Genomic DNA, 14566 nt, shown 5'->3' with positions numbered 1-14566 from the left:
TTAAGATTTACTACCAATAATATTTATTATTCAAAAATTTAGTTTTTTGCTCCGCCGTGCCTGATATTTGTACTGATGTGCTTTGCTGCTCAATGATGAATTATTAATCATTTTAAAATGTTGAAATATCCAGTTTTAGAATTTATACTTTTATTATAGTTACTGGTACTGATATTTTTTAAAAATGATATTGTTAAAAATACTGAGTTATGTTGTTTAACGATGTGATATACATATTGTTTATTTACAATTATTCACTTTTGAAATTGTTGAGTTATTCATATTGTTTATAATATTAAAATATTCTGTTCTAAACTGTTCTATTATTCATATACCGTTAAATTATCCAGTTATAAAATACTAGTATTCAATTGTTTATATTGTGTTTTTCATGTTGACTTATTCAATTGTTTATATTGTGTTTTTTCATGTTGACTTATTCAATTGTTTATATTGTGTTTTTCATGTTAACTTATTCAATTGTTTATATTGTGTTTTTCATGTTGATTTATTCAATTATTTTGAAATGTTGTCTTATTCATACTGTTTAGATAAGGTCGAATTATTTAGTTTTAAATTGCAGTATTTAAACATGGTTGAAAATTAGCTATCGCCCGGTCGCCCGTGACGACCATTATTGGCTAAGGGCTACTAACAATTTTACTAAGAATTGGGCGACCATCGATTTTAGGGTCTGGCGAGTATGGTGGTACCAGTTAAACATGAAATGCACTGAAACTGAATCGAATGAATGAATGAATGAATGAATGTTTAACGACACCCCAGCACGAAAAATACATCGGCTATTGGGTGTCAAACTATGGCAATGCAAATAAATAAAGTGATGATCAACATCAATATGAAAATTCAAGGTTTAAACAAAAAGAGTGTAAAGAACTGTGCATAAATACAAATACAATTATCACAGAATTTTAAGGACACCGAATTTTACTCTAAACTTCAATTTGTGCTGTATTGGCCATTCTTTAAGAGAACGTTACACCCCTGCACCACGGTGAGGTTACAGCACACGCAGGGGCTGAATCGAATGTGACAAAAAGACACGAACTACACATCTGGCAGCAGAAGACATAGAACATGGTTTATATGTTGACACTGCCTGTGATTTAGGCCGGATCTTTCTAAAAATAATAAAGCTCAAAACACATTGCAGACACTGCATGCATTTCTTAAAGTCTAGAATAGAATAGAATAGAATAGAACAGAATAGAATATACGTTTAACGACACCCCAGCACGAAAAATACATAGTTATTGGGTGTCAAACTATGGCGTTAAAATCTTGAAGTCATCGGCTTATTGGAATGGACTTGATACGCCATAATTATCTAGTAGACCTACTTTTGGACAATTGTTATTCAATGTTATGGTAAATATTAATCATATTTAATCAACTTATATTTTTCTGGGACAAAATCAAAATCAGTCTTGTAGTTTTAACTCACGCTAACTAATAATGGAATGTTCCATTACTACAGGGAGTATTCAAAAGGTCAGTTAATTGATTGTCGGTATTGTTTTAAGTTTAAGCGATTTGGATGAAATTTAATAGATCAGATTTAAATCTTGACACCAAGACTTACATGATGACACCCCCCCCCCCCCGATTACTTTGCTTTGTAATATAATAACAAAGTACATCGTAAAATGTTTGTTTTTTTCTGTGTTTTTTCGCAGATTTATTTTTCTTTCGATATTTATTTTATTAGTAGCCAACTACTGTAACATTTACAATATCCAAATTATACGCACACGTGTGCGTGTACAAAAACGCACACACGCACACACACGCGTGTGAATTATTACATTTTACTGAGGCAGAAAATATTCATTCTAAGACTATTGTCTGTTTGAGTCAAATGGGAACTTATGTATTGGTATGTAAACATATTCATTTATTAAGTTTTACCCATGCGCGTGCTGTAACCTCACCGTAGTGCAGGGGTGTAACATTCTCTTTGAGAATGGCCAATACAGCACAAATTGAAATGTTGTGTAAAAGTCAGTATCTATCTGTGATATTTGTATTTTTGCACAGTTCTTTACACTGTTTTTATTTAAATCTTGAATTTTTATATTGATGTTGATCATCACCTTATTTGTTTGCATTACCATAGTTTGACACCAACTAGCCGATGTATTTTTCGTGCTGGGGTATCGTTAAACATTCATTCATTCATTATTAAGTTTTAAACGCATTTTTGGAGAGAAAAACGTTCAGTGTAAATTTAAAAAATCGGCCTCGGTAGTGTCGCAGTTAAGCCATCGGACATAAGGCTGGTAGGCACTGGGTTCGCAGCCCGGTACCGGCTCCCACCCAGAGTTTTAACTATTCAATGGGTAGGTGTAAGGCCACTACATCCTATTCTCTGTCACTAACCAGAAACAGTGTCCTGGACAGACAGCCCAGATAGCTGAGGTGTGTGGGCCCAGGACAGCGTGCTTGAATCGTAATTGGATATAAGCATGAAAATAAGTTGAAATGAAATGAAATTTAAAAAACCAAAACATTCTTCACAAATTACCATCAAACTCCATAGGTAAAATCTTCTCTGATACAGGTTTTAAGGCAACTGATGGAACATCCAAGGTAATCTGAACGACAAAACCATAATAGATATTCGGAGCCGTATCTCTGCACAATGCAGAATCGAATGGGCATTTGGCAAAACAGTGGATGATTCTGTCATAGTGGCAAACTTAATATATTCAAGTTAAACAAGAATCGAAATAGAACACTCAAGCATGAATGACACTAATTACACTTTAAACATTAAACCTGCTAAGAAGGATAAATAACAATTAAATAAAACCTGCCAACATCATCAATCAGCTGAACCAGCTAATAAATGGGACACAGAATATAATTTACAATACGTCTTAAGGGCGAATCCGATCTACCAACAACAATAAACAATATAATACGTAACACACATGTCATAAGCTTCTTAAAACTATTACCGCATAAAGAAATAGTAGGCAATTAAAACATATAACAATCAAATATCCACTTAGCTGCATACGTAACCGATATGAGTCGGGTCACATATAAACCGGGTACAGCTCAGATCCAGACACATACATCTGACTGAGAAATAAACGACGGACCCACAGTGACTCATATCTTGTTCTTGTTGTGTAGCATTCCGTATTAAGCTAGTCGTTCGGATTTGGGGTTTTCGTTGACACGAATATTGATGCATTTCTGTTGGTCCAACAGTTCTGTAAGTTCTATTTCTGTCAAATCTTGATTAGAAAAAAGTTAATTTTGGCAAGACTGTGCTCGTTCTGTTATTCTTGGTTCAGTTGTACTTGGCTGTACCTAGTTGCAGAGTCACGTAGATGGTGTTGTAGTCGCTTCGCTGTAGTCAGGTAGATTTTGGTGTACTCGCTTTTCTGTAGAATAAGGTAGATTTTGGTGTACTCACTTGGCCGTAGAATAAGGTAGATTTTGATGTACTCATTTGGCCGTAGAATAAGGTAGATTTTGATGTACTCATTTAGCCGTAGAATAAGGTAGATTTTGCCATCGGATCTCCACCACTTAACACAGCGTAAACTTTTTCTTATGAATGTAAATGAAGTAACAGAAGTCTCAAGTTGGTGATGTAGTATTGTCTTGTATTGTATTTTCCAAACATGAAACATGATTAACAAGTTAACAACATGGTGATACAGATAATATACAAGTCAGAGTTCTTGGGTGAATGACACACAGGTCTCCCGATAGAGTTTACATTGCTTATGTTACAAAACTGTCTCTCGGATCTTCCAGTAGAGTTTGTGCTTGGTGAGAGAACTTCAAGGCGTGTGAACAGTATCTGTTCTTCCCGAGTCTGTCTTTCATGAATAAATCATCCTTATTTATAAGACGCATACTAAACACGTATCTATGTAATATGCAGTTGTCACGGTGTACTCGTTCAGACGCCTGCAATACCCGTGGCAACAATTAAATTGCATTGTATTATATTGCTCATTACATATTTAATTAGTGCTTGACGCTAATTGGTTTGATTGGCATATCTCTAAGTGGCAGACGTCAGATTACCAATTAACTAATTCTAATTAATGAACATGTAAAAATAAAGATATAATCCGTATTGTTATAAAGTTGAAGTTTAGCACTGTGACAGTTCCATGAATATCTATCTAGTGCCTCATCTATAGGAGGACAGCCACTCCTTACCACTGTGTTAAACATATTTAATGTGTATAATTTAATTGTAATAATAAGAAAAACAAAAAACAATTGGTTTTATTTATACTGGATGTCTTTTTAATTTTTTCTTTTATTTGAGTTGGTATGGGTTTAAAACTTAATAACATGTTGGTTTTGTTTAATGAATTTTAATTTATTCATTATGAAGTTACATGCCAATTTATCAGTTTCCTTTTGACGCAAACGGACTATATACGGTGACAATATGGTTATTATTCAACAAACAACATTCTAGAGTTTATTTTGGTTGTGCAGTTAAATTTTAATGTGGTAATTGGAGGGTTAGTTGAATTTGAGAAGGGGCAGTAAGATTTTTCTTCAACTGGCCTGCTGTCGACCATGGTTTACATGTTAATTTTCAACCCTGATTGACGTAGCGTTGAAGTATTCAGTTTATGCATGATTTTGTTAGCATTGTGCACATAATGTTGAAATATTCCGTTTTAAAATGTGTTTATTTAATGTTGAAATACTCGTGTTTATATATTGTTGAAATATTCACTTTCAAAATGTGCTATTTGACTGTTTATAAATGTTGAGTTATTGATATTTGTAGACCTCCTCCTCCTCCACCAACACCACCTAAACCAGTGACACCACCGCCTCCAGAACCGCCGAAACGGTAAGCAGTAACTTCATCGCTTGTGATAAGTTAACGACGACGAGCGCTCGCGAACAATTTGACTGATTTCCATCATTTCCTGTCCATTTATATTCGTTTAACGTGCTCAGACTCCTGAAGTACAGACACGTGACACCAACATTTGTATATTCAGTTTTGCTATTGTGATATATTTCCATTATATTTGCGTTTATTCTCCCTAACATCGTCTAGTGCGGCGGCGAATCATTTTCACCTATGACCTAACTGGTGTAACATACATATTATCCTGTCTCTCTGGCATAGCCAGGATTTTATATTGGGGGTGGGGGGTGGTGGGGGCACACCATGTATGTATGTATGTAGTATGTATGTATCTATGATAACCCCTGTGCCACCTGGTTACGCATTTGTCCTGTCTGAGGGATGATGGTTATAAAAGATGCTTTGCTGCTAATCGAAAGGAGTAGCCCCCAAAAAGTTGGGAAGCGGGTTTCCTCTCTAGTTATCTCTGTGATCCATAACCATATCTCCGACGCCTATTAATCGTAGTTAAAATGTGTGTCATTTATTAAACCTATCGAGGACAAAACATTCAGGTGAAGTAGGTGGTAGTGCCCACGACAAATGTGCTTCAACTGTTCTCTAATGGAAGCAAGCCAAAAATTACCCACACCCATATTTCTTTCTTAATCACTTTCAAAGGGATTAAAACATCCCACGACGTACTAATAGTATGCTGACTGGAAGCCACACTTGTAAAACATCCCACGACGTACTAATAGTATGCTGACTGGAAGCCACACTTGTAAAACATCCCACGACGTACTAATAGTATGCTGACTGGAAGCCACGACGTACTAATAGTATGCTGACTGGAAGCCACACTTGTAAAACATCCCACGACGTACTAATAGTATGCTCACTGGAAGCCACACTTGTAAAACATCCCACGACGTACTAATAGTATGCTGACTGGAAGCCACGACGTACTAATAGTATGCTGACTGGAAGCCACACTTATAAAACATCCCACGACGTACTAATAGTATGCTCACTGGAAGCCACACTTGTAAAATTTGGAAGTGTGACTTGAAGAATTGGCAACGTGTGTTGAGGCCCATTTTGTAATAAACGACCCATTTTGTAATATGTACCCATTTTGTAATAAAAAACGACCCATTTTGTAATATGTACCCATTTTGTAATTAAAAACGACCCATTCTGTAATAAACGTAGGTACCCATTTTGTAATAAAATCGGACCCATTTTGTAATAATAAATAGGTGCCCATTTTGTAATAAAAAAAATGCCCATTCTGTAATAAAGGCTTAAAACGTCAGATTACAACATAGGTGTAGGCCTTTGTTTAATATATACAAAGTGAAATAATATTAAACTTTGTGTTTAGATTTATTTCGATGGTCGATGGTTCGCCTGGGATACGAAATTTCTAACGCTAACCCTATAAATATACATTGTTTTCTTGTTCCAACCAGTGCTATTCGGTTGGGGTATGAAGAACCAAGTATGTTCTACAGCTGTGTATCAAAAATAGTAGCTTGTGTGGGTAGTCTGTATCATAATTATCGGAACAGCAACAGCTGATTAAAATACTTTGTGATGTTAAAGAAGCATACATTAAAGATTTAATTAATATTGATAAGTGTATTAGTTTGGCATAAAAATTATAAGTTAAGGCACTCTCTTGTCTAAAAGCATACTAGTTGTCACTTTTCTTTTATACTGTCTGTGAATGTAATACTTTTATGCATGTAGGTAATTTTTTATTTTATATATTTCATTGTATTATTACCTAACATGAAAACCAAAAGCGTGTAATAGTTCATGACACTATACATCGTTTACAGTCTGACGATGATTCTATATTAGATGATGATCACGAGTATCCGTCTCTTGTAACACATTCCACACCAGTAACTGACAGTGATACGGAATGTCTAATTAGCAACACCGGTATAATTAATGCATCTAACAAAGGGGAGTGCGGTGACGGACAGGCTTTACCAAACGAGATTTTTAAGGAAATCATTAGATGGTGTATGTATGATGACTGTCACATGCTCGGAACGTTTAATAGGGTATCCACAGGACTTAGAAAACTGACAGAATCTTTCTTACCAGAAATACATATTGACGATTTCTCAGCTGAACGACTGCATTTATGTGGCGCACTTGAAAAAGTTATAAGTGTTCAGAAATTAATTAGAATTGCGGGTAAAAACAGTGGGCTTGGCCTGAGAATACGACAGTTTTCTCACAAAACCGCAGATGGTACAGTGCCTGGTTGGTTGTTTCCGCGTTATATTTTGGGAAATTTATCATAAACGATATATTTTGGAAATGATCGAATTTCTTACATTTTTAAATTCATATTATTCATCATATGGTGGTTACGATCACTAATCATTATTCTATTTCGGCAGTCCTCTAACGACATCCTGCTTCTGCATAATAATAATGTTAGAATAAGTTGTATTGGGAAAAGAAAATTATAAATGTTACGCAACCAAACGGACGCTCTCTCTCTCTCTCTCTCTCTCTCTCTCGCTCTCCCCCCTCTCCCTCCCTCCCTCCTCCTCTCTCTCTCTGTGTTTGTGTGTCTGTTGTTTTGTCTATCCGTGTGTGTCTCTGTGAATATATATTTTTGAAAACAGGTTTTTTTTCCCATGAAAAGTTTCATTATTCAAGGAGAACTTTTCTTTGTTAGAAACGATGACAGTTTGGTTTTCTTTTCGCAACACAGGTCTGTCTGTTTCTCTCTCTCCCTCACTGGTTCTCTGTATGTCTCATTCTATCTGTATCTCTGTCTATATTGCTTTCTCTGCATATATGTCTGCCTGCCTGCCTGTGTCTGTCTGTCTGTCTGTCTGTCTGTCTCTCTCTCTCTCTCTCTCTCTCTCTCTCTCTCTCTCTCTCTCTCTCTCTCTCTCTCTCTCTGTGTGTGTGTCTGTGTGTCCATCTTTGTATTTATCTGTGTGTGTCTCTGTGAATATATAGTTTGGATAACGTTTTTTTTTTCATGAAAATTTTCATTATTCAAGGAGAACTTTCCTTTGTTAGAAACGATGACGGTTTGGCCAACAACTTTCAGTTCTTTTTGCAATACAGGTCTGTCTGTCTGTTTCTCTCTCTCCCTCACTGTTTCTCTGTATGTCTCATTATATCTGTATCTCTGTCTCTGTTTCTCTCTGCTTATCTGTCTGTTTTTTTCTCTGCTTGTCTGTCTGTCTGTCTGTCAGTCTGTCTGTCTGTCTCTCTCTCTCTCTCTCTGTGTGTCTGTGTGTCCATCTTTGTATTTATCTGTGTGTGTCTCTGTGAATATATAGTTTTGAAAACAAGGGGTTTTTTTTCCAGTTCTTTTCAAAATATACGTTTATTTTTCAGTGAATTCATACATTTATAATAATATTTTGTGTTGACTTCAGGAGGAAGTACCTGTACATGCTTATAATGTATGTAAAAAATAAACCGGTTTTGATACACAATGTTCCTTATCGAAATATTATTAGCACATTTATGAATTAACTTAAATAGTTCCTATTGTCATGCATAAGGGATAGTTCATGTTCAGTTACTACGATTTAACATTTCCTGACACTTCTAGTGTCTCACATGGTATATTTTTAATCTATGGGATCGTTCAATTAGTTGTGCAGCAATTTATTCAAATACATCAAATCTTATTCAAAATTCTGTAATATTATTACAGTGTATATATTTAAAATGTTCATATTTATGGGATTATTAGCAAATGTATATAGAAGTTTAGAAAGAAATATATATATATACCTAATATTGCCGGTAACCATAACAAAAGAAGAATAAGAATAAGAAAGGCAAGTGTGGGTAGTTATATATATATATATATATATATATATATATATATATATATATATATATATATATATATATGCATTCAAGACCGCATATGAGCACACATATATGTATTCAAGACCGCATATGAGCACATAGTCAGGCGGCAAACTAAAGTACAGTGTAAGCGGTAAATCGGTTAAGGGACAGTACCTGTACACAATAATTGTAGAATTAACTTCCACAACCATCGGCTGAATGATCACATGTGTTTTATGTGTATTGTTCACTTTCTCGTGGTGGGTGGGGGATGGGGTAGGGCGGCTGGGGTGTGTGCGGAGGGAGTGTCAGTGGGAAATCACTTTTGACGGATACTAGTTTGAGTGTATTTCAGCTTAAGTAGTTGTTGATTAAACCCACTGTTTTTAATCAGCTGCTACGGCTTTTACAACACATTCATGTAGGTTACTTTCTCTTACACATATCTACACTTAGATTATAATGTAACAGTCGTGGCGTAATAGGGGGGGGGGGGGGGGGGGGGGGGGGGAGGAACTGGTTGGAACGGCAAAAAGCCCAATTGATGTGTTCACCGAGGAGGTTCTATCCTGTTACCCAAGTCCCCCAGGCGAACGTTCAACCGATTAAGCTAGATCCCGCCCCGATCATGATAGATAATACCACACGATGGGTTACGAAAAACAGCAAGGATATTTTATATGCACTTTTCCATAGTCAGGATAGTACATACCAGGGCTTTTAGTATACCAGTTTTAGGATACTGGTTGGAACAGACAAAAACCCCAATTTGTGTGTCCACAGAAGTTCGATCCTGCGACACAAGCACCTCAAGCGAGCGGTCTGGAGTAATGGATGAACGGAAAAACTGAATAGGTTCACTTACAGAATCAACCTTAAGACATATTCGTATCCCTGACGAACTCCCAACCACTGAATAAAATCTAAACACAAAGTTTAAAATTATTTCAATTTGTATATATTTAACATCTATGTCGTATTCTGACGTTTTAAGCCTTTATTACAGAATGGGCATTTTTTTTATTACAAAATGTGTACCTATTTTATTACAAAATGGGTCCGATTTTATTACAAAATGGGTACCTGCGTTTATTACAGAATGGGTCGTTTTTTATTACAAAATGGGTACTTATTACAAAATGGGTCGTTTTTTATTACAAAATGGGTACATATTACAAAATTGGTCGTTTATTACAAAATGGGCCTCAACAAACGTGTCCATTTACCGTCGGATTACGCGCTGCTGACGCTACACTGTGCCCCGCTTACACTATAGTGTGTCTCCGGCATTAAACTACATGGTCTACACGTAATAAACCTTTATTAAAAGTGGCGACACACATTGACACCTGGCCATAGACCACAATATTCACTCTCTCTATATGTCTACAAGGCAGAAGTGGATACACACATTTTAGTAATATCAGAAAGTCCAAGTGGCGTAGGCAATGTGTGTGTGGGGGGTGGAGGTGGGGGTGGGATGTGGGGGAGGGTACACAGGGACCATGGTTCCCCCATCAAAACATTTTTTAAAAGTGTATTAAGTTTGATAAAATCCTGTCTACGCCAGAGGAAGGCCCATGGATTATTTTATGCACTTTTGCCTGCCTTTGGCAACATATCCTGAAAAGAATAATACATGTACTAAACGTAACCGAAATACACCAATTTGGCATTTCATCGGTCTTAATTAGCACAAAGAAATGTTCAATGTTAACAAGTTAAATAACTGTCATGTTTGCAAACTACATGCTCTTCCTTATCAAATTGCCATTACAAAGCTGTCTGTCTGAGATAAACTAATCACACTCACACAACTGACTATAGCTAGTTCCCCGTGGGAAGCTAACTATAATCTGTATTTACCAGGGTGCTCTGTATTGCGCTCACACAATTTTACTATCATACTTCACTTATATGTTTGTTCAAACAATAAGTAGTACAAAAAACCCCAACAACTTGTATTTGATTGGCCAAGAAGCATTGTCGATATTAAGACTGCACAGACAAACACTGTAATGATATATAATATAATGTTACATATTTTATTTTCAAGATTATTATACGATACGAACATTATAAAATCTGAACAAGTCCATTTAGGCGTTTAAAATTGTATCTATGCACAACATAGAGTATAACGCATATTTTGGCGAGGATGAACCACCAACTGAACTGCCCTTCCCCAGCGATAATCCTGCATTCTGTCTGTAGTAGGTCTGTCACTCCACATAGTGATAATCCTGCATTGTATCTGTAGTAGGACTGCCACTTAACAGTGATAATCCTGCATTGTCTGTAGTAGGACTGCCACTCCACATAGTGATAATCCTGCATTGTCTGTAGTAGGACTGCCACTCCACATAGTGATAATCCTGCATTCTGTCTGTAGTAGGACTGCCGCTCCACAGTGATAATCCTGCATTGTCTGTAATAGGACTGCCACTCCACATAGTGATAATCCTGCATTCTGTCTGTAGTAGGACTGCCACTCCACATAGTGATAATCCTGCATTCTGTCTGTAGTAGGACTGCCACTCCACATAGTGAAAATCCTGCATTCTGTCTGTAGTAGGACTGCCACTCCACATAGTGATAATCCTGCATTCTGTCTGTAGTAGGACTGCCACTCCACATAGTGATAATCCTGCATTCTGTCTGTAGTAGGACTGCCACTCCACATAGTGAAAATCCTGCATTGTCTGTAGTAGGACTGCCACTCCACAGTGATAATCCTGCATTCTGTCTGTAGTAGGACTGCCACTCCACATAGTGATAATCCTGCATTGTCTATAATAGGACTGCCACTCCACATAGTGATAATCCTGCATTGTCTGTAGTAGGACTGCCACTCCACATAATGATACACCCTCCAGTCTAGGACTGCCTCTCTACATAATGATACACCCTCCAGTCTAGGACTGCCTCTCTACATAATGATATACCCTCCAGTCTAGGACTGCCTCTCTACATAATGATACATCCTCCAGTCTAGGACTGCCTCTCTACATAATGATACACCCTCCAGTCTAGGACTGCCTCTCTACATAATGATACACCCTCCAGTCTAGGACTGCCACTCTACATAATGATACACCCTCCAGTCTAGGACTGCCACTCTACATAATGATACACCTTCCAGTCTAGAACTGCCTCTACATAATGATACACCCTCCAGTCTAGGACTGCCACTCTACATAACGATACACCCTCCAGTCTAGGACTGCCACTCTACATAACGATACACCCTCCAGTCTAGGACTGCCACTCTACATAATGATACACCCTCCAGTCTAGGACTGCCTCTCTACATAATGATACACCCTCCAGTCTAGGACTGCCACTCTACATAATGATACACCCTCCAGTCTAGGACTGCCACTCTACATAATGATACACCCTCCAGTCTAGGACTGCCACTCTACATAATGATACACCCTCCAGTCTAGGACTGCCACTCTACATAATGATACACCCTCCATTCTGTGTAGAAGGACTGTCACTCCTCATTTACGCTGGCAATTTTTCTATTTATCGTTTTTAATTTCGTTTGTTTCAGACCCAAAACTCCAGATCCGCCCGAGCCCACTCCCGTGGAAGAAGGTACGCGGTGTTTTTTCCCAGAGCTCTCAATGTGTTATTTTCTTTACTTTTAATTCCATTAGCCTGTACATGCATTTCTAAGTCATTAAGCATATCATATTATAAGAGTTTGTTGTAGATTGGAGAGAACAGTCGTAATTCAAACAGTCGGCTCAGTACAGACATAAGTAACTGATACACGCTGGCCATATGGATAAAGCAATAGCGGTTGAACAAATTACGCCACGATCTAGAGAGATTGCATGCTACCGAAATAGGTACAAGTAGTGTTGATTTCAAGCACATCTCCCGTATTTACGTTCAGATAGGTTTACGAGTATTATCACAGTATATATCTTCTTGCACATTTATAATATCAAAATAAAGAATCTGGTATTTAAACAAGAGAAGTCATTATATTCAATATAATAACATATTTATACATAATAATGATTGCATGTTCATTCATAAATAGTGATATATAACGGTCACTCGTACTGTCGGTGTCTCAAACTGCGTTCCGGTTAACAGTAAAACACTAGTAGGTGCATGCGAAAGCAATTACATTTTGCCATTACGCTACTTAAAAAATAATATATTCCAATCAATTCATGTGAATTAATTTTAGTAAGCAAAAGTGCTACCATATCGGGTAAAGAGAAAAAAAGTCTTGGACTTCAAATTACCTCATAAGGGAAGGAAGGAACTGTTTTATTTAACGACGCACTCAACACATTTTATTTACGGTTATATGGCGTCAGACATATGGTTAAGGACCACATATATATTGAGAGAGGAAACCTGCTGTCGCCACTTCATGGGCTACTCTTTTTGATTAGCAGCAAGGGATCTTTTATATGCATCATCCCACAGACAGGATAGTACATACCACAGCCTTTGTTACACCAGTTGTGGAACACTGGCTGTACGTTATAAGGGATGCGTCGAAAAAAACCCGTTTTTCGCACATACACGATTCTACGTTTCGACTTTTTTGTCTTTACGTGAAGAAGTATATGTTTCTGAAATATTTGCAACATACGAACATATTTAAAGAGAGAGAAAAGATCGGAATCTACCTTTTCCCCCAATAATCGCTTACACAACACCTGATGTCAATACAGATATGCAATATTTTTATACCTGAAAATATTTTATAAAATATACATTTTCGTATAAACTTATTCTTAATTAAAACAAATTAGACGCTCAAATTTAATTTACAATTGTTATACATGGAAGTTTACCTTTTACTATAGTAGGAGCACAAAAAGCATCATATATTCTGCAACCAAATATACAATTGAAAAACCCCCAGAAACTCCAACAACGAAGGGTTTGAGTAAGTGGGAGGGGTTAAAATTATATGATTTGGCATTGGCGGTGTGGCATGCATGAGGTCACGAGTCGCGCCCCGAGTGTTAATTCATCTTCCTCCATGTTAACACGATTTCTACGAGTCAAGTGGACATGGGCGGACATATTTTTAGGTGGGGAGACCAAGCAAAAAGGGGCACATTGGCTAGTTAAAAGGGCATCTTAATAAAAGTGTTAATATTTGCAGTTAATATGAATGCGTTTGTGTATATATCACAGTGTACGAACGGTTTTCTGTAGCAGTTTTCTGTAGCAGTAGCAGTTTTCTGTAGCAGTTTTCTGTAGCAGTAGCAGTTTTCTGTAGCAGTTTTCTGTAGCAGTAGCAGTTTTCTGTTTTCTGTAGCAGTAGCAGTTTTCTGTAGCAGTTTTCTGTAGCAGTAGCAGTTTTCTGTAGCAGTTTTCTGTAGCAGTAGCAGTTTTCTGTAGCAGTAGTTTTCTGTAGCAGTAGCAGTTTTCTGTAGCAGTAGTTTTCTGTAGCAGTAGCAGTTTTCTGTAGCAGTAGCAGTTTTCTGTTTTCTGTAGCAGTAGCAGTTTTCTGTAGCAGTAGCAGTTTTCTGTTTTCTGTAGCAGTAGCAGTTTTCTGTAGCAGTAGCAGTTTTCTGTTTTCTGTAGCAGTAGCAGTTTTCTGTAGCAGTAGCAGTTTTCTGTAGCAGTAGCAGTTTTCTGTTTTCTGTAGCAGTAGCAGTTTTCTGTAGCAGTAGCAGTTTTCTGTTTTCTGTAGCAGTAGCAGTTTTCTGTAGCAGTAGCAGTTTTCTGTTTTCTGTAGCAGTAGCAGTTTTCTGTAGCAGTAGCAGTTTTCTGTTTTCTGTAGCAGTAGCAGTTTTCTGTAGCAGTAGCAGTTTTCTGTAGCAGTAGCAGTAGCAGTTTTCTGTAGCAGTAGCAGTTTTC

At 37.1% G+C, this 14566-nt stretch overlaps 1 protein-coding gene across 1 annotated transcript in view; it reads left to right on the top strand.

Moving 5' to 3' along the window:
* The window catches only part of LOC121377430 (mucin-2-like), a 42755-nt gene that overhangs the window by 19933 nt on the left and 8256 nt on the right, over nucleotides 1-14566 (top strand). The window contains exons 3-4 of the mRNA XM_041505414.1: nucleotides 4799-4864; nucleotides 12279-12322. Coding sequence (XP_041361348.1) covers nucleotides 4799-4864; nucleotides 12279-12322 — 110 coding nt within the window. The remainder of the gene's footprint in view (nucleotides 1-4798; nucleotides 4865-12278; nucleotides 12323-14566) is intronic.

This window comes from Gigantopelta aegis, chromosome 7 (assembly GCF_016097555.1).
Source record: "Gigantopelta aegis isolate Gae_Host chromosome 7, Gae_host_genome, whole genome shotgun sequence".
Lineage (NCBI taxonomy): Eukaryota > Metazoa > Mollusca > Gastropoda > Neomphalida > Peltospiridae > Gigantopelta > Gigantopelta aegis.
This window is presented reverse-complemented; position numbering and strand designations above follow the sequence as displayed.